Source organism: Leuresthes tenuis, unplaced genomic scaffold (assembly GCF_036924035.1).
Source record: "Leuresthes tenuis unplaced genomic scaffold, fLeuTen1.0.hap1 SCAF_12, whole genome shotgun sequence".
Taxonomy (NCBI): domain Eukaryota; kingdom Metazoa; phylum Chordata; class Actinopteri; order Atheriniformes; family Atherinopsidae; genus Leuresthes; species Leuresthes tenuis.
Window position 1 is genome coordinate 9337857 of NW_027325366.1, and position 19517 is coordinate 9357373.

Below are 19517 nucleotides of genomic sequence, written 5' to 3' on the forward strand. Positions count from 1 at the left end.
GTATGTTTGATAGAATAACATTATCCCTACCTTCAAAATCTCCTGATTACAAGGGACCACACCACAAAGAGTCATATTTTGAATAAAACATTATTGTTGTTAGTATACAAACCAGTTTCCAAATTAATTTTGAATGCTTCTAAAAATGTAAATCAAATCAGTTCTAATGCCATGATCTTCAAATGTACAAAAACAATATAGAATGTTGTAACAAATGCTATTTAGAATATTTTACACATAGGTTAATGTTAAATTTGATGTCACCTTGATAAAAATGTTCTGATATTGCAATGTTTACCACTGTGTGGCACCAGTGCTTCAGAGTTTGATAAATGAGGAGATTATTTTTTGTTGTTTTGAAAGATTGTCCATACTTCCTTGCTACAGCATTGCTGCTGTTAATAATTTTATGGAACTTTTTTCTATTTATCATTTCGTATTACATAAACAGTGGCCCCTTTAGACAGATGAAATGTTGGGCTGCATGGGCTGCATTCAGGCCAGTTTAGCACACTCTGCTACAGAGCCACACTGTTATAGTACTTTCATAAGAGGTTGTGGTATCGCCTTTCTGAAACAGTAGACTAGTAGCAGCATCTTTGGTTTCTGTATTTTTCTTTGTACGTTAAAGTTTTCATTTGCATTCTGAAACTCACCTCTGGTAAAGTTTATTAAATTATTCAACAAGACAAACAAAACCACATCACCTCATTTGCGATGATAATGGATACAACACTTTACGTTTCAACATGTTATTTTCATGTTAGTTAGACACCGCGGGGTCATTTTATTATGACACAGCATCTTAACCTTTTAAAACTATTACAGTTGAAAACTTATAAAGGTTACTGAGCAGGTGACAGAAAGTTCATCCGTCCACTTGAGCTTTTATTTATCATTCTTTATTTATTTCAGTTGGATGGAGGAGGATGGGTTTCCTGAATACCTTCGGCTTTCTCCGTAAATGGAGGTGGTTGAGTTTGTACCTGATTCTCCGTAAATAAGGTCTCTTCCTGGAGTGACGCACATTAAAAGTGAAAGTGCATGTGGTGAATGAAGCACACGGGAAAGCAGCACAGAAACGTCTCAGGTAATAGTTATGAAGATAGTATATTCGTTTACAGTCGTTATTGGAATAAATGATCACGAAGTGTTGTTATTTATATTTATTAAATAACACACTGCCTTCTACGGAATCTTTAGTGATAACCGGTGTGTGCGTGTCTCCTGGACGCGAAGCAGCATGAGCCAGTGGAAGCAGATTCAGCAGCTGGAGATGAGACTCCTGGAACATGTGGATTATCTGTATGATGATAACTTTCCCATGGACATCCGACAGGTGCTCGCCGGCTGGATCGAGTCCCAAGATTGGTGAGTCCTACTCTTTGTGCGTGGTTGTGCTGGGAGGGTTGTTGAGTGAATCTTCTGATATACAAATTATAAACTAAATCCATTTCTTATTTTCTATGTTTATCTTACATTGATTTAATATTAAAATTATTATATGGGAAACTAAAATTCAGTCTTAAAACAGCAGTTTTAAAACAGTTCATATCGATCATGTGAAACAGAAACTACACTGGCTTTCAATTCTGTGCTTTTGTGTATGTATGTATTAACAAGGGCATGATAATTAAAAAAGATCTGGTCCTTACCAGGTTTTAAAATTATGTAAATACAACCACAAATGAACAACAACACATGACATATTACACTGTGTGATTATTTAGCAAAAACTAAGCCAAAATGTCTATGCTTCCATAAGAATAAAGAGGGTAGGCAGCGACTAAGGGCTGTTATTCAAATGCATTTGATTAACAGATAAAAGCAGATGTTTTGGCAGTTTGCTAGTCCATAGTATTTTGGAACATTCTGGTGTGTGTTAAAGCAATGCAAAGGAGGATATACATCAGCAACAATCTTCGTGAGGCAACTATTGCTGACGTTAATCTGGGAAAGGTTAAAAGACCACTTCCCAACTATTTGAAGTCCATCATTCTATAGTGAGAATGTCACAAGTGGAGGTGGAGTGGGAGGTTGAGGACCCAGAATGTACAAATACCAGGAAGGAGGTGAGGAACTAACAATGTAATGAATAAAGGTTTTACTGAAATAACAAAACGAAATAGCAACCAGAGCTAGAACAAAAAAACTGGAGAAAAAAATTAAAATCAGAATAAGAGAAACAGACTGACTAGATACAATGGAAACACACATGAGAACATAGATGACTTGAGCTTCTAACAAACAACATATACTGTATGGATGCAACGGCCTGGCAAGGAAGACCTGAAAACCAGGAGAATATATACTGAGGGATAATTAACAAATGGAAGACAGCTGAGGTAATGAGCAAACGAAACCAGGTGTGACACAGAAACCAGAAAACTAATAGAAATGAACAGAGACCAAAATAAAACTGGAAGCATGAAGACAGAAAATCAATGAGCAAAATAAGACAAAGGTACAAAACATTATATGAAAATGAAAACCAAGAAATACAAAAAACATGGACCATGACAGAGAAGGATTATTCACAACATTAAAGACAGTTGCCAGACGGGTGTCCCAGCAAATTCACCATCAGGTCAGACCAAGCAATATTTGAATTTTAGTAAGAACTCCAACAGCTAAATCGCAGACTCTATAGGCCTTAGTTGGCATGTTAATTGTTAGAGTTCATAATGGCACAGTGAAACATAACAAGTATATTTTGTTCGGAGGGTTTGCCAGGATAAATCCTACTCTCTCTAAAAAGAACATGGCAGCAGGATTTAGGTTTGCAAAGTTGCATCTAAACAAACAACTGGACTTCTAAAAATATGTCTTTTGACAGACAAGACCAAAATGGAGATGTTTGGTCATAAAACACAGCATATCAGCAGAAACACCTCATGTCAAGCACGGTGGTGGAAGGGTGGTGATTGGTCTTAATTTGCAGCCACAGGACCTGGACACCTTGCAGTCATTGCGATGAACATGAATTTGTCAGCATACCAAAATATTCTAGAGTTATATGCGAGACCATCTGTCTGACAGCAACAGGACAATGATCCCAATCACAGGAGCATATTCGGTGAAGTGGCTGAGAAAGAAAAGACTCAAAGTGTTGCAATGGTCCAGTCAAAGTTCAGACCTGTAGTAGTGAATAAATGTTTTTCTCATGAATTTAAGATAATTTAGTTAGACATCCTTTTGAATTTACATTCCAGTCAGTGTTTTAACAGTTATTCCTCTATGAATTGCAGGTGGGGGACAGTAATACAAAAGCAGAATTTTAAGTCATCCGCCTGATACCCCAAGTCAACCTTTTATTGGATTGCATTAACTTGTCCTAATTGTCCGCATAGAGTTAAAGTTTGGAAGAGATTACTATTAAGAACAAGGATTATCTGATCCACCTTCACCTATTTTGGAGGCGTATGACGATGGGATGCCTTATGTGCAGTGAAGAGTAGGAGCCACTGGCCTTTAGTGAGGAGATTTTAATGAAAAATAAAATGTTCGATTTAACAACATATTAAGGTGAAATAAAACAATGCTTCAAAGTAACAATAAACAATGTTGTTAAATGTTCTTTTTTTTGTTGACAGATTATTTCCTGCAACTCATGTTTACAACCCCATCTACATAATTTCCTGTGCTGCCTGCTCTCTACCACATTGTTGGTCTAATTCACTTCTCTGACTGCAGTTTCATATCTCTCCTCTGGTATCTATGCACAGATAGGCTTGTATTACTTAAAACAAACCTTTTGATTTGTTGATTTGTTTGGCAGCTAATCAAAACAGAAAAATGAAAAGTGATAGTGACAGTGACACTGTGATGTCACTGACAATGTGCTGTTAGTGTGGGGTTAATTCTAACTTTCAAATTTAATGCATATCTTTTTTTCAGATGATACTGGTGATTTAGTTTCACACTATTTATTACTAAGATAATTCAAATGTTAAATCAGTTGTCTGCCTCATTGCTTTATTTTCATAAAGGGCATTACACAAACACAATTATGCAAACATATATAAAAATTATTTTCAAAACATATTTCATGCGGTAAAGCTGAATTTTTTGTTTTTTACATTTTGCTCGTTTCCCAAAAGAGTAAACATCAAATGATCTCAATCATGTAAAATGCAAACTACATGTCTTTACCCAGACACATCCTTCTACAAAAGTATATGGATGCTTTTGCAAAGTAACAGCAGAAATAAGTGACAGCAGAAAACTGCTTGTCAAAATTACCTCTTATTTTACAAGCATAACACTGATCACTTTCTTCTTGCTTGGTTCATTTCCTGAATGTGGCTTGCTGTGTTTTTTCAGGGACACAGCTGTTGACGACGAGTCAATGGCCGCAGTGCTGTTCACCAACCTGTTGTCCCAGTTGGAGAAGGTGCGTTTGCTGGAGCAGAACTTCCTACAAAGACACAACATGAAAATCATTCAGCAGCAGCTACAGGTACATCACTGTCATCTCATCCCATCAGTGTTTCTAGACAGACAACTGCAGCATAGAGTAAACAAATGAAAGGATCAAAGAATGTATATCACTATGAAAGAGAAATGGGAGCCCGTGTTCTGAAATGGTGAATGTTAGATAGTAAAATTCACCCAGGCTTGTAAAACTCCACAGACATGACATACTGACACAGCAGGGAAAAGCACAAAAGCGTTTATAAACGTGTTTCTTGCTTAAAAAGATTAAGTAGATTCCTTTTCTATTTGAAGTTCATCATTCTACAGGGAGAAAGATTATTCACAAGTGGAAAACATTCGACACAGATGCCCATCTTGTCAGGAGTGCATGTCTTTGAAAGTTCACCCCAAGGTCAGAGCAGGCAATATTCAGAGAAAGTGCAAAAAATATGAGCTACATCTCAGACCCGACAGACCTCAATTAGCATATTAAATGTTGAGGTTCATGACAGTACAATTAGAAAAATGCTGAACAACTATGGCTTCATTGGAAGGGTTGCCAAGAGAAAACCTGTTTCTAAAAAGAATGAGCCAGGACAGTTTAGTTTTGCAAAGTTGCATCTGAACAAACCAAAAAGACCTATTGAACAATGTTCTTTGGACATCAGTCCAGTCAAAGCTCAGACCTCAAAGCTCAGAACTCAACCAGACTGAAAAGCTGTAATGTGACCTTCAGAGTCCCATTATGTGTGTAAATGAATGCCAATAGATCTGAATAAACTGAAGCAACATTGTAAAGAAGAGTGGCCCAAAATTCCTCCAAAACAATGTGAGATACTGATAGCATCACAGAGAAAACTATTCCTCTTGTTGTTGCTGCTAAAGGTGGTTCCACTAGTTATTTAATTACAGAGTGTACTTAGTTTTTCACTTTTTTGTATATATTTTAGAGAAATAGATGATACCAGGTATGTAAAGGTGTATTGTGTTCATCTGAGGTTGTATCTACTTAATAACACGTGGCAAAGACCAATTTTTTTACTTTATTGTGATAATTAAAGCCTTATAGTCAGAAGAGGGTGTGTTTGCTTTTTAACAACTGTATGTAGAATACTTTGGGGAAAGAAGACAACAGCCCCAAAACAGCACATTTTTTGGCTTCTCTAAAGTTCTAAAGTTCTCGTTGGAACTTTCTGTTTATTATGGTTTTCCACATGTATTGAAATCTTTCTTTTCAAATTACAGTAAACCACATCTTAGTCGTAAGGAAAAAGTCTGTCATTATTTTCCTGAGAATTAATGTAAAGCATTTTTATTCACTCTAACTTGGAAAAAAAATCAGATAATTCTTCTTTTTACATTAATCATCCTACACTTAACGTGCACTTACACCAAACTAGAAGCTGTGTGCTTCATAGCAGAAGTAAAGTTAAACCATGGACCAACCGTTACTGTCGTCATTTAAAAAAAAAAAGTTGTTTTTAAAAACACCTACAATAAGGAGAAGTAGTTTAATGGTATTTGGTGTGTGTGTGTGTGCTATAGTTAAAAGGGAAGTAAAATTATTGTTGTATTCTCAAAAAGGACTTTAACTGTGCTACTGATTTCTCTTTTGTCTCTGTTACCTGTGTGTAGTTGCTGCCTTTTTAACTTTTTGGAAGTTTCAGTTGGCCTATTCTTCAACAAACTATACATCCATGTACTTCCCCATAAATACTGTTGGTGAAGAGTGTAGAATTCAGCAGAGGAGCTCCACAGGATGTTTGGTTGAGCTCAGAGCACATTCAGTGTATGTTTAGTGTATGTTTTATTCTTGAAAAGACCCGTACCTTTGCAGAACAAGCTGTTGAGGCTCACACCGCTGTTTCCTGTGTTTCTGAATGTATGTGTCAAAGTCAACACTTCTTAGAGGAAGTAGTTACTTCTATGTGGTAGCCATTAGTATTTGTGGCTTATTGTTGTTGTTATGTGTGAGCAAAGTTTGTTTCTTCGATTCATCTAACACAGGAGATAATTCAGTCTATATAAATGTTTCTCACTGTTCAGTCAAGAGGTTTTCATGGGGAAACCCCTTCATTGCATTTATGCTTATTTGACCTTTAGTAAGAGAGGTCTCTTGCATGAACATCACAACATTTAGAGCTTAGCACCGATAATGGCAAACAAAAAAATGGAAGTGAGCTTGTGATTGGCAGATGCTAGAAACTCAAAACCAAGCAAATCTGGTGTTTGCCAGTGGCAGTGATGTTACCATAATGAAAGTGTGAATGTTTAGGTGTACATTCGTGCGTTCTTTGTCTCTCTGACAAAGATGCTAATGACTGCTACATGGAGGCGAGGGCAAAAGTTTCCCCCAACCCTCAGCAAAATCTTCTGTGCTTTTCTAAACGAGTTGATGCCAAAAGCACCATCATAAGGAAAGTTTATGGCTGCTGGTTATTAGGCAAGACAAGATTTAATTTATTCCCAAGTGGGATAGGTTACAGCAGCAACAAAGGGTCAGAAAAATTATCAATGCTGTGATCTATATCAACTGCAAAGAATATTATCAATATGATTAAAGAAAGAGTTTAAATTCTCATTAAAGATATTGAAATAAGTATACTGGTAGATTTGTAATACACTCAAGACAGCCACTAAGGTCATGAATAGATAGACATAAAGAAACTCCTTATGAAAAAGCCAACAGCTGCAAAAGAATAAATACTGCAAAAGAAGCTGCTCAGAGTTATGTTAGATGTATTAAAGGAACATGAAACAATGATGATGTGGCTCCAGAACAGCTTTGTCTGGAGTGGAAAAATAACCCTGATAGTATGTCACTGTAATTGGGGTCATCTGAGCATGAGAACTTCACATTTCTTCTTAAAGCTTGTTAGACTCAAGTCAAAAAATTTAAAAGACTTAAACAGTTTAAACAGTTTAAGGGAGATTTACGGTTGTTTAATGAGATAATCCATTGTTTTGGGGATTTGACCAATGCTCAACGTTAGATATCTTTGCACTTTTAAATTGATTACATTTTGAAATCCATAATGTGCAAGTCCATCAAATCTATGGAACCAAACTAAATGTTGGTGCATCCTGTTCAGACAGTCCACTTCAGTTCATGTATGTAAAACAAAATATGGCGTGCTACTTTTATGGTTACTTTTATTACAAATCTTATCCATCCATCCATTTTCTATACCGTCAATCCGTTAATTGGGTAGCGGGTGGGCTGGAGCCTATCCCAGCAGTCATCGGGCGAAAGGCGGGGTACACCCTGGACAGGTCGCCAGTCCATCACAGGGCCACATATAGACAAACGAGACAAACAACCATGCACTCTCACACTCACTCCTAAGGACAATTTGGAGTCACCAATTAACCTGACATGCATGTTTTTGGATGGTGGGAGGAAGCCGGAGAACCCGGAGAGAAACAAATCTCTGTTATGCAGTTATTCTTATTGCTATTTTATTGATGACTTTCTTAATATGGGATGCAGTTAGATTGATTGAAGTGATTGTAAAACACTTTGGTCAGTTGATGTTGTTTTAATGTGCTATGTAAATACATTTTTAATTTGAGTTTGAATTTGAATATATTCCTTTACATTTACTGTGACTTTTGTCCATTCTTTGTAGCAAAACTGCTCAAATTCCTTCAAGGTAGATAGATCTTGCTTGCATTTAGCAATCTTAACCCACCATAAAACACAGATTTTTAACTGGATTGATTAATCTTGGCTTTGATTAGAGCAATCCAAGACATTTGAATATTTACCCTTAAACCACTTGAGTGTTGCTGTAGTAATATGCTTAAGTTAGTTGTTTTTCTCTTAAAGATTAGAGGTGTTGGGTTTGTACTAAATGCTGCATTTTCCATGATGGCCATGATGTACCTTTACCTCATCATGTTTAGGGAGTCTCACAGATGCTTTTTTTTTTCTGTAAACTCTGTTTCCTTCACATCAAGGAAGCTTATTCATGTTTAAGGTAATCAGATGTTAGAGAATAACGATCTAAACAATGCTGTGGGTGCTTTTGTGGTCTGCATGTATTCAAGAGGAACCTTGAAAAAAGATTTAGAATGGAAAGTGATGCCTGTTTCTTTGTTACTGATACTTAGAAATACTCTTTTTATATGTGTGTGTATGTTTCCCACCAGCTGAAATACTCAACCAACCCTGCAGTAATGGCTAGAGTTATATCTACCTGCCTCAGGGAAGAGCGACGTATTCTCTCCAGCGCCTGCACACAGGAACAGGTTTGTCACATCATCTGTTTTGAATGGAAAGTCCCACTGCTTCTTTAATTAGATTTGCTGCTGGTAATTCAGGGCCCCTACCAGGAAGACAGCGCTGTATATTGTACACTCCCACACTCCCAACGTCTCATTTTATTCCTTAGAGACAATGCTGGAAGGCAAAATGCTTTTAGAAGTCACCCTGTAAGTGTTGCAATAACCGCAAATGACATGGCAGTTTTTTTTAAAAACAGTTGATAAAAGTACATGGGCAATTGAAACATAAGTTTAATAAATCTTATCAAGAAACCTGCTTTTTCATATCTGATAAGTTAATAATTACAGTAGATCACAAGACTTCTTGTATATGTTAAAGTGTGCCCGTTGAAAACAGAATAATCACCTCATACTGCAAACACCATCCTTGGTTTTATGCCCCTCAAACACTTCTGTTTTTACCAAACAGAAAAGAACTAAAGCCAAATATAGCCATCAAAGCTTAAAGAACGATTCCTCACAAAATGCAACCTCTAAAAGTTTGCCATATCAACTGATTAACAATCCTGTTACTTTACAGCCTCTTTTTCTCCAAAGTGGACAAGAAAAAGCGCTTACTCCCAAGTTACAGCCCCATCCGAGAAAGAACAGATGCAGTGTTTTCCCTTAAACCAGAAAGAATCTCATTGATTGTGATAACATTTTAGATATTCTCATGTCATGTCGTTGTCAACAAAGCAGTATAAGCCCTTTGTTAAATCAGTGGTGCTGCTTAGCATTCTCCAATTAAGATTAAAACAGGAAAAAGGCATCTTTTTTAAATACAAAGAGTGGCTTAATTAAAAACTAAAAAAGTGACTCAAGAAAACATGTTGAACAGGGCCCACTGGAAAAGTCAATACAGAATTCTGTGGCTTTCGAGAGACAGAAGACCATGGACAACAGAGTTGGGGTCATCAGAGGCAGTGTGCAGGTAACTGAAACAGTCCAACCTTTTAGGAAAAATCCAACAAGCACAGTACCACATTTCATAAATTAATTTTGAAACTGTCTGTTTCAAGTTGATGGACCAGGCTGTGAAATACATTGAGGACATGCAGGATGACTTTGATTTCCGATACAAGACCCTGCAGTCACGAGGTGAGCATTGTAATGGGCTTTGTTTACAAGGTTGAAAAAGAAGAAGGAAAAAAGAGAACAAATAGAAAAAATCTAATAAAAAAAAGGGGCTCTTTTGTTCCTTCGCAGACACCAAGAACCCAACATATTTCATGTTTTGTCTTGCCAGCTTAATTTAATTTCATAATATACATCCATTTTTGCATTTCAAGCATTCAACCCATTTTACTCATTCCAACATAAAAATGTTGGAATAGAGCAATTTAGGACTAGTAATAAGTCAGGTAATTGTAATCATGATTTGGTACAAAAGCAGTGTCCATGAAAAGCTTGTCTTTGAGGCAGAGTGCCTGGGAAAAATCACTGAAACATTCAAAGAGAGTGTTCCTTAAATAAAGATTGAAATGGATTAACTTAAATCTCTATACAGTGCAGGATATCATGAAAAAGATCAAGAAATCTGGAGGAATTTGAATGCGTAAAGAGCGTAGGACTAAGCCTAAACTTGACACCCAGGATCTAAAACCCCACATAATGCGATGAGTTACACTAAGTGCAACCTCTTACAGTCATTTGAGAAGTGACTGGTGCTGTCAGCCAGGAGAAGATTTCATCAGGTGGTCTCTGACTTTTCTCAGGCGTTTCGACCCTGAAACACAACACCTTCCAGTCGGTGGGTCTGCAGTGATGGCCAGTCATTGCCCATCTTCTCCTGACTTCCAACTTAACTCCTCCCTCCTACTCCATAATCAGCAAGAGGCTCACGCCCAACCTGCGAGCAGCCATCTTCCTCTCCCTCCCTTCTTGGCCTCCTCAGTCCATATGACTGTGTAAGTTCTCAGAGAGGTTTGGACAACCTGGGGAAAATGGAGTTTCCGCCCCAGGTCTACCCTCATCTCCCATGATGGTGCTGTGTACAGGAGGCCATTCATAGTTTTCTTGGAGGATACTGGTCTCTCCCCCACCCTGACGAATTGGATGGACGGTACTTGGCTGAGAGCAGTCTTGCACCCAGCCTGTATGTGTGCCATTGTTCCTCTTTCTCCACATAGCCTGCAAAGAGGTTCCTCCCTCAGCCCCCACCTGTGCAGGTTTGTTGGTGTTGGGAGGTTGTCATAGACTGAACAGAGCAGGAACGAGCTGCAGAAGGGCTCTAGTCGCCCTAGTTCAGGTCAGGTAATCTTACGTTTTGGCAGGTCCCACTTCGTCCAGGCCCCCTTTGATCCATGCTCCACAGCCCGAGACATTCTTCCTTCCTCCTCCAGCTGTTGGATCTCAGCTTGGACCATGTCTTTTCCTCTGACACTAAGAACCAACATCACAAGCTGATATAATCACATGGACCAGGGAGAACTGATGTAAATCTTTGTCAAGCACTACAATATGGAGTTTGATTCACAATTTTTTTTAATTGATCTTTAAACCTTTTAAAAGCCTCATTGAGATTAAAAATCTCTTTTCCAAGAGTGTTCTGGCCAAGACAGCAGTACGCAGATTAAAATGTACAAATGCTTCTTAAAACTTCACTGTGCGAAACAAAAACAAAAAAGAAACTTATGTTAACCTTGTCTAGAGGCAGCATCCAAAAGCCAGGCTCCTTGGTAAAGGTCATTTACACTTCTGTTGTAAGGAAAGGAAATGAAAGGAAAAGCATCATTACATAGTGGTAAATGCTGTACTGTACCAATGTTTGGAATGGGCTGTAGGCCTGAAATGCAAGAATGGATATATATGATAACAATTTAAATATAGTTTCAAGATATAAAACATGAAATATCTTGGTTTAATACGGTTTGTAAATGTAAGAAATACTGTTAAATGTATTATTATATTTCTCGTTATTGTCCAGTTGCACAGTCTACAACATACCCTTCTCAAATTGAATGTTTGTGATTATATATGTGTGTTTGTTATAGAATCATCAGATAGGAACTCTGACATTATGAAACAGGAAGTACCAAGACTGCAGGAAATGCTTAACAGGCTCGACTTTAAGAGAAAGGTAAGCATTTTCAAAGCTCTACAAATATAAACTCATTGCAGTGTATGAACATGTCAAAAACATTTAGCATCTTTGACTGTTTGGCTCTGTAGGAGATACTGTCAAAGATGGATGTTGTGATCAAAGAGATTGATGACCTGATGACCACTCAGCTCAGCCCTGAGCTGCAGGACTGGAAACGCAGGCAGCAGATTGCTGCCATTGGTGGTCCCCTGCTTACTGGCCTGGAGCAGCTGCAGAGTTGGTAATGAACTCAAACAACAGCTTGAAAAAAAATTCACAAAGACCTGACACACATATCAACAAATGGTTTTGTAAATGCAACATTCTTATGAGGAAACTTAAAAAAACTGATTTAAAAAAAAAGCCACTGACAACAGTTTTACTGTATTTAAAAAGTTTAACTGAATATAAAAAAAACACAACGGAGGGACAAAAAAAGGAATATATCCAATATTTCTAAACAAGAGCATGTTTTCTTCACCTGTCAATATTCACTCATTGTACATAGGGCAGAATGTATAGTTAATAAAAGATTCTTGGATCCAGATCTATATCAAAAGTTAACCATTTCTAAGTTGGGCTATGCCCCAGCTAAAGTAGCATTTAAAAGCAAATCCTACCATAACTTTTTGAGTAATCGTGAAAACAAACCAACAAACAAACAAACTGAACCAACTAAGTAACCTGCTTCACAGAGGTAAGAATTATTTTTATTTCTGAACCAAAACAGTGATAACCCAGGTGACGTGAAAAAGGTAATTCTGTCTGGCTTGAAAGTTCCTCCACAGTGACAGACGATGTTTCTCAATTCAGCAGAATGATTTTGTTGACCTTTACTGGTAAAATCAGTGAGGTTTCTTTTTATCCTTTTCAGTGACATCAGTTCCTGACTTTGTAACTTGCAAAATGCATGGGTTTTGTCATGTAAACACATTCATTAGAACAAACAGACTCATCTGATGAAAACAGTTAAGAACAGGAAAAGCTTAAAACACTGTATATGTAATATAGGTACATCTTTGTCATCCATTTCAGTCCATTGGTTGTACTTATAAGAGTTGCTTTAGTGCAATAAAAGAGTAGTAAACCCCTTAAGCAGTCATTACAGGGCAGTTTTATTTAACAAGACTCTATCATCTCTTTATGGGTCTATGTCCTTGGTCCATTGCAGTTGTAGAAGTAGTCACAGCCTCCTTTTAACTTAAAGTACTCAACACTTTTTGAAAATACCCACTGCAGGTAAGAAGCCTGTTCATAAACAACATTTACTTAAAGCATAATCAAAGTACCTCTTCTTAATTAAAATGTTGTCTGTGTTCTGCTGTTGAGTATTATGTCATTATTATTATTATGCATTAATAACATTGTCTTATATTATTTGGGTGGTTTACAAGCTACTTACACTACTAAATTCCACTGCCACAATGTTTTTGTATGTATTTATCATTATGAGGTTTTACAGGTGTGGTTTTCAGACCAATATCTCATTAGACTTACTGTCATTAAATGTAATTGTTTTATAACTTTGATGATCCTTCAACTTTTATTTTAATACTGTTAGTAGCTCCAGCTTAGTCAGTACTTTGATTTAGGTCCAAATCTCCTCAAAACCAATAGTTAGCCTTAGCTCTACTTTGTGTGAAGCATATATTTGCATGTTAGCCTGATAGTTATGATTGTTACATTATCATTCACTAGCCTAACAAATTAACTTATCTTGGTGAGTGTGTATGTTGGAACAGTTTTGACTGTGCATTTTTCTTCTGCATGTCTTTGGTACATCACTTCTGCTCTCAGTTTTATCAAGTCAAGTAGTTTTCTTACTGACAGGGGCTAAACCCATACCATAAGATTTTAAAACAGTATATATGAGGTCCCATTCCCTTTTTTCTTTGGTCCCATCTTCTTCTCCCTCCTCAGGTTTACTCTGACAGCACAGAGCCTCTTCCAGATCAAGCGCCAGCTGGACAAACTAGGGGAGCTGGTTGTGAAGGTTACTTATGAGAGTGACCCAATTCCACTGCAAAAACCTCAGCTTGAAGAACGAGTCAAGTACCTCATCTACCATCTCATCAAGAGGTACTGACATTGCAAATTGTAATCCAGTTTCACAAAATACTATATACAGTCAATACTTGGAGGAAAATTAGGCATCATTGTGTAGCTGAACTGAATGCATTTTGTTTTATTTTGTTGCAGTTGTAAATGTCCTGGCTTGTTTCAGAGAAGCTGTATTTTTTCTCAGCCTAGGAAAATATGCAAATTGTACATAGGCTGAGAACATAGATGCATAAATAGGTAACATGACTTTGTCCTCCATTTGCAGTACTGACAACACGTTATACGACTTAGGAAGGCAATGCTGTGAATATAGTTCTATCAGTTGAAATGATCAAATTGATAGTATGATGTATGGTATGTTCTTAGCTCATTTGTGGTGGAGAAACAGCCTTGCATGCCCACACATCCACAAAGACCCCTCATCATCAAAACTGGAGTACAATTTACCACCAAAGTCAGGTATCATCATATCAAATTTCTTTTCTTTTTTTGTCTGTCCCTTTTTGGCTTGTTCAGGGTTTAACTGTTAGTTTATTCATTGTTATTATTGTTTGCTGAGAATTCAATCACGGATTTTTTTTCTTATCTGATTTCTACCAGGCTCCTGGTAAAACTTCCAGAGGTGGATTATCAGCTGAAAGTGAAAACAACATTTGACAAGTATTTATTTGTTTCCTTAAAAAAATAAAAAAATAAAATTGTACTGTGTCAGTATTTGTCTGCAATATTATTCAAGCATCACTTTTACTAACATATATATATATGTTTGTGTGTCTGTAGGGACCTCCCTCCTGGCAGAGTGTGAGTACAAACAGTCTCAGTATAGCACGTGCTGCCATTGTTCAGTTTTAATGCAGATAAAAGCAACGCAGCATGAAGGTTGCACTAAAATACATCAAAATATAGATATGTATGTGTTCAGACATATTTTTATGTTGAAATCAGTTTTACAAACAGTTTTACAAAAATATCACTTTATAGGTGAGTTAGTAAAGAAACAGTAACTGTTGATTTGATTTTAGTAGGTTAACTTCTATTACCTTTAAACCTACACTTTCTTTCAGCTTAACAATTTCTTAGCAAGTCTTTGAATTCATTGTAATCATTATGATGAGATTTGTTGTGTATTTTTTGCTATAATTCAAGTTAGAGAATTATAACTTTGGGAAGAAAACCTTGTTGAAATCTTTTAAATGAGATTGGATATTTGTTATGCTAATTTAACACCAGATTATTTCATTTTTAAATGACTTGCAGATTTCAGCACATACATGTCTGTACCATTTAAAATAGTCCAGAAACTCCATCCTCAGATTAATCGAGTCCATCACATCAATCTATATACTAATTAAAGTAGGCAAATCCATGAATCCGTTGTTGTTTGACCTTCCTTTTTTCCTCAGAAGTCGTCAGTTTTTCATCCTGACCAACAACACTAAAGTGATGGACATTGAGGACTATTCAAATGGCTGCCTCTCAGTGGAGTTTCGACACCTGGTAAGACAACCTCACTGCTCTACAGATACTAAATAGTAAAAGTAGCCTACCTTTTATTTGGTTATGTATATAAAAACATCTGAGTGTTTTTAGATATTATTTAATGCAACTGACACTGAGTTTGTGTCTCACAGCAGCTGAAAGAAAAGAAATACATTAATGGTACAAAAGGGAATGAGGTAAGAAATATAGAAGACTATTAGCAGACCTGTAAAGTTCTTTGTTATCACCTCTGCAGATCAACTACTCTACGTGTTGGTTTTGTTGTGTTTGTCCGTCACTTTCAATATCTGACTACTGCAAATTAAGTCTAAATGTACTTTTAAGCTGGTCTGTGCGCTGATTCCTTATTAATGAAGTGGCACTAAAAAGGCTCTGATGTGGACTGGTGTTTGGTGTATTTTGCAGGGCCTGCTCTCTGTGACTGAAGAACTTCACTCTCTTAGTTTAGAAGCTTGCTTCACTGTGCAGGGCCTCACCATCGATCTGGAGGTCAGTATCAGTGACATTTATATTTATTTATTTTAGTTGCAGACTGTGTGTAATCTTTTTTTAACAAAAACTTTATTAATCTGTTTTCCCACAGACATGTTCCCTGCCATTAGTGGTGATTTCCAATGTGAGTCAGCTGCCTGGGGGCTGGGCCTCTGTAATGTGGTATAACCTACTGACTGATGAGCCGCGGGTGAGCTGTCACACACAAAATACAATCACATATGATTAGCTAAAAGCAAATCTGTTTAATACAACAGTTCTTTACTAAATCTAGTTTTTTTTTAAGCTTTTATTGTTTTGTTTTTTGTACTGAGCAAAATATAAGCCAGATTAAAATTCTCATTCCTGTCTGAATCATCTTTTGACAGCAAGCAACATATTATAAAAACAACACAAGCAGCAATAACCCTTACCTTGCATTAATGTTGTATATTTGTATATTTTCTATTGTCTGTAGCAATACATTTGCTAAGTAACTTAGTTAGGTGTATTTTTTCCACTGTTGGTGCTTGAACAAAAAGCTTCCAACCTTTTAGACTTTTTTAGTAAATAAGCTAATGGATGTTAATGGGGTAAATTTGTTTTAAAGACATCTTAATTTACCTTAATGCCCATATTCATGAAAAACAATCTTTCTTATCTTCCCTACCTTTTTCCTTTTCTTCCTCTTCCATGTCTGTACATAGAACTTGGCGTTCTTTGGTAACCCACCTCGGTCCAACTGGAGCCAGCTTTCTGAGGTCCTCAGCTGGCAATTCTCTACCTTTGCTGGACGAGGCCTCAACAAAGAGCAACTTGCCATGCTGGTGGAAAAGCTTTTGGGTATGTCTGCCATTTAGTTTTACTCAGTGGATATACATTTTTAGATTAAAAAAAAAAATCCAATGTAGCAAAAAAATTTAACTCAAAATGAGTTTAAGAGTACTTTAACAGGACTCATACCAGTTTACTTTATTTTTGTTTATAACATAATTTAGTTCAGCCATTAATACCATTCTCTGTATGTTTCCTGAAGGTCAACATGCCTCCTGCGGTGACTATCAAGTGTCCTGGTCCAAATTTGCCAAGGTAACCACATACACTACCGTGCAGTCACAGTAATGCGATTGCACCACCTTGTGGCCTTTGCAAAAGCTATTTCTATTACTGAGGCTATTTTTTTTTATCCTGGTCATGTATATGTTCCAATTCTTATTCCCCCTCATTATCTTTTTGTCTTTTTACTCATTAAGGAGAATATTCTAGGAAAGCCCTTCAGTTTCTGGATGTGGTTGGACTCAATCCTGGATCTCATCAAGAAGCACCTCCTGCCAGTCTGGAATGAGAAGTAGGTCACAAGCTCACTTGGTATATCTCATGTTATCGCACCTTCAACCCCCATCTCCTTCCTCTGTCCCGGTAAACTTTTTGCTATTTCCTCGGGACCGATTTTATACTTAATTTTAGAACCTATTTTTCTATAAGTGTCAACAGAATGTCAATGTATGACAGTATCATTTGACACCTCAGGTTGAAACATAAAACGGTGATATTTTTTCTCTTTTACCACCATCATTTGTTCAGCTATATCATGGGCTTTGTGAGTAAGGAGATGGAGCGTGCTCTGCTGAAGGACAGAGAGCCTGGTACTTTCCTCTTACGCTTCAGTGAGAGCCACCTCGGGGGAATCACTTTCACCTGGGTGGAGCACAGTCACAATGGTGAGGTCGGCTTTCTAATCCGCCAAAAGACTGTGTGTCAATGCAATGACAAAAGGATACTTTACATAATTGTCTTTTATGAAAAACAGAATTTTGGACCAGGAAAGTGAGTTTTATTATTATTTGTCCAAGGCCTACTCCAGTTAAACATCCCCAACAGGCTTTTAAACACTTTTTTAACCTTACCTATTTCTGTGCTTGCTAACAGTACTTTTTTTTCTTTTAACAACAGGTGATGTGAAATTCAACTCTGTGGAGCCATACACTAAAAACCGGCTGAGTGCTCTTCCATTTCCTGACATCATACGGGACTACAAAGTGATTTCAGACGGAGTTGTCCCTGAAAACCCACTCAAGTTCCTCTACCCCGACATCCCCAAAGACGAGGCCTTTGGACGGCTCTACAACAGTCAGCCTAGCAAAGGCAAAAATCATAAAACCTTGTATTTATCTGGGTTTGAAATTTTTTAATGCTTGAAATTTTGTTGGGTGCTTAGAATGTAGGCAACAACTCTAATGTCTTTTGTATTTCTGTTTGATTTCCAGTGCATCCATACATACATACTACCCTCATCCCCATCTCACAACTACGGTGAGTTCTTTCTGTTTTCTATATATGCTTGGAAAACTTCTGTTTAGATAATTTTGCACAAACTTCATTTTTAGTTGAAATATATTAGGACATGTTTCTGATTTTCAAATGTGTGTTTATGGAACTGGTAACATCACCTAAGAGGTCGAAAAGTGACATCTCAATGTAGTTTTGCCAGGGCCTTACTTTCAACTTTGGAGTGAGAGGATAAGTGGTTATTGAGACAGGCAAACAGATATAAATTGGGGATCTTAGGTTACACCCAAAAGCTTGCTAAGAATAATGTTCAGAGAGCACATTCTTTATATCAAAAACATTAATCGAAATATCAAAAACGTATAAAGTATCTCAAAGTTCCGTCTACACACGCTTAAGTACCCTGCAAAACACTTTTTAAGTCTTTAAGATGTTTTTCTTAGCCTTTTATGATAGAAACAATCAACCATTGACAGTGTAGGGGGATAGAGAAGATATGGTGACTGCGCTCTACCAGTTGTGCTACAGGAGTACTTACCTGTGAAATCTGAAGTATTTCAGTTAAATAGTTGCTAAGATAGCTGAAAACCACAAAGACAGACTCACAGAGATTTCCATAATTATTATACATTTTATTTTAACATTTGGACCATATGGCAAGGTTACAAGACTCAGGGCTTGTAAATTTCATCATCACATTTAGAAATAATTTCCATAACTTATTAGAGACAACTAACACATAACTATGGTCTCTCCCTTTTTGCTATTCCAGCTCTAATGCAAGCACCACATCACCTGCTCGTCAGTCTCCTGAGCCTCCAATGACTCCTGGGGAGTTTGACATGCTCAGTGAGAGCTTATGCTTCGATATTGATACCGTAAGTTTGCATGCACTGACTTCTGTACTTAAAGTTAAAGCTAGCAACTATCTGTTTTTCTTTTCGTACATGAATCCCAATGAATGACTGAAAATAAAAACAAACTGATCCTACAAACAAATGTTAAGATTATGTCCAAAGTCCTAATGTATTTACTGATTTATTAAAGAACACATCCATGAACCACCTTGCTGCCCTTACTTGGCAGGGGGACATGATTAACAACAAAGGCACAATAAAATTATTGAATATTGTTTGAAATATTGAAAGTGATGATGCTTTGCTGCTAATGTTATTTTTCTTTTTGCTTAACAGATGAGCTCTTCATATTCAGAGTAAAGCAAGATGTGCAACATTTTAATCAACAAACCTTTCAAGTTGACCTGATGCCAGTCTTTAATCAGTGTGGATATCTTGATATTATTATGATTTTTAGCTTTGTTTAAAGATGTTTTGTTGTTAAATGTTGCTTGTTTTATTGACTTTTTTAATATTCATACTTTTTCCATTAAATAATTGTTTTATGTCAGTCTGTTTTTATTGACTGTGAT

General features: G+C 36.9%; 1 protein-coding gene across 3 annotated transcripts; it reads left to right on the plus strand.

Annotated features, from left to right (window-relative positions):
- The first annotated feature begins 1009 nt into the window (after positions 1-1009).
- On the plus strand, positions 1010-19387 carry stat4 (signal transducer and activator of transcription 4). Of its 3 annotated transcripts, XM_072396552.1 has the most exons (24): positions 1010-1090; positions 1243-1371; positions 4324-4459; positions 8569-8667; positions 9524-9616; positions 9705-9783; positions 11679-11764; positions 11857-12008; positions 13688-13846; positions 14195-14287; positions 14429-14488; positions 14609-14629; positions 15232-15325; positions 15460-15504; positions 15734-15817; positions 15912-16010; positions 16507-16642; positions 16836-16888; positions 17053-17147; positions 17384-17520; positions 17753-17944; positions 18067-18112; positions 18861-18966; positions 19282-19387. In XM_072396552.1, the coding sequence occupies exons 2-24, from the start codon at positions 1244-1246 to the stop codon at positions 19303-19305; spliced, it is 2217 nt and encodes a 738-aa protein (XP_072252653.1). In that variant the 5' UTR covers positions 1010-1090; position 1243; the 3' UTR covers positions 19306-19387. The 3 variants fall into 3 exon arrangements, with proteins under 3 accessions (XP_072252653.1, XP_072252651.1, XP_072252652.1); XM_072396550.1 differs by lacking the exon at positions 19282-19387 and having other exon boundaries at positions 17753-17963; positions 18861-18951; XM_072396551.1 differs by lacking the exon at positions 19282-19387 and having other exon boundaries at positions 15235-15325; positions 17753-17963; positions 18861-18951.
- Positions 19388-19517: the final 130 nt, after the last annotated feature.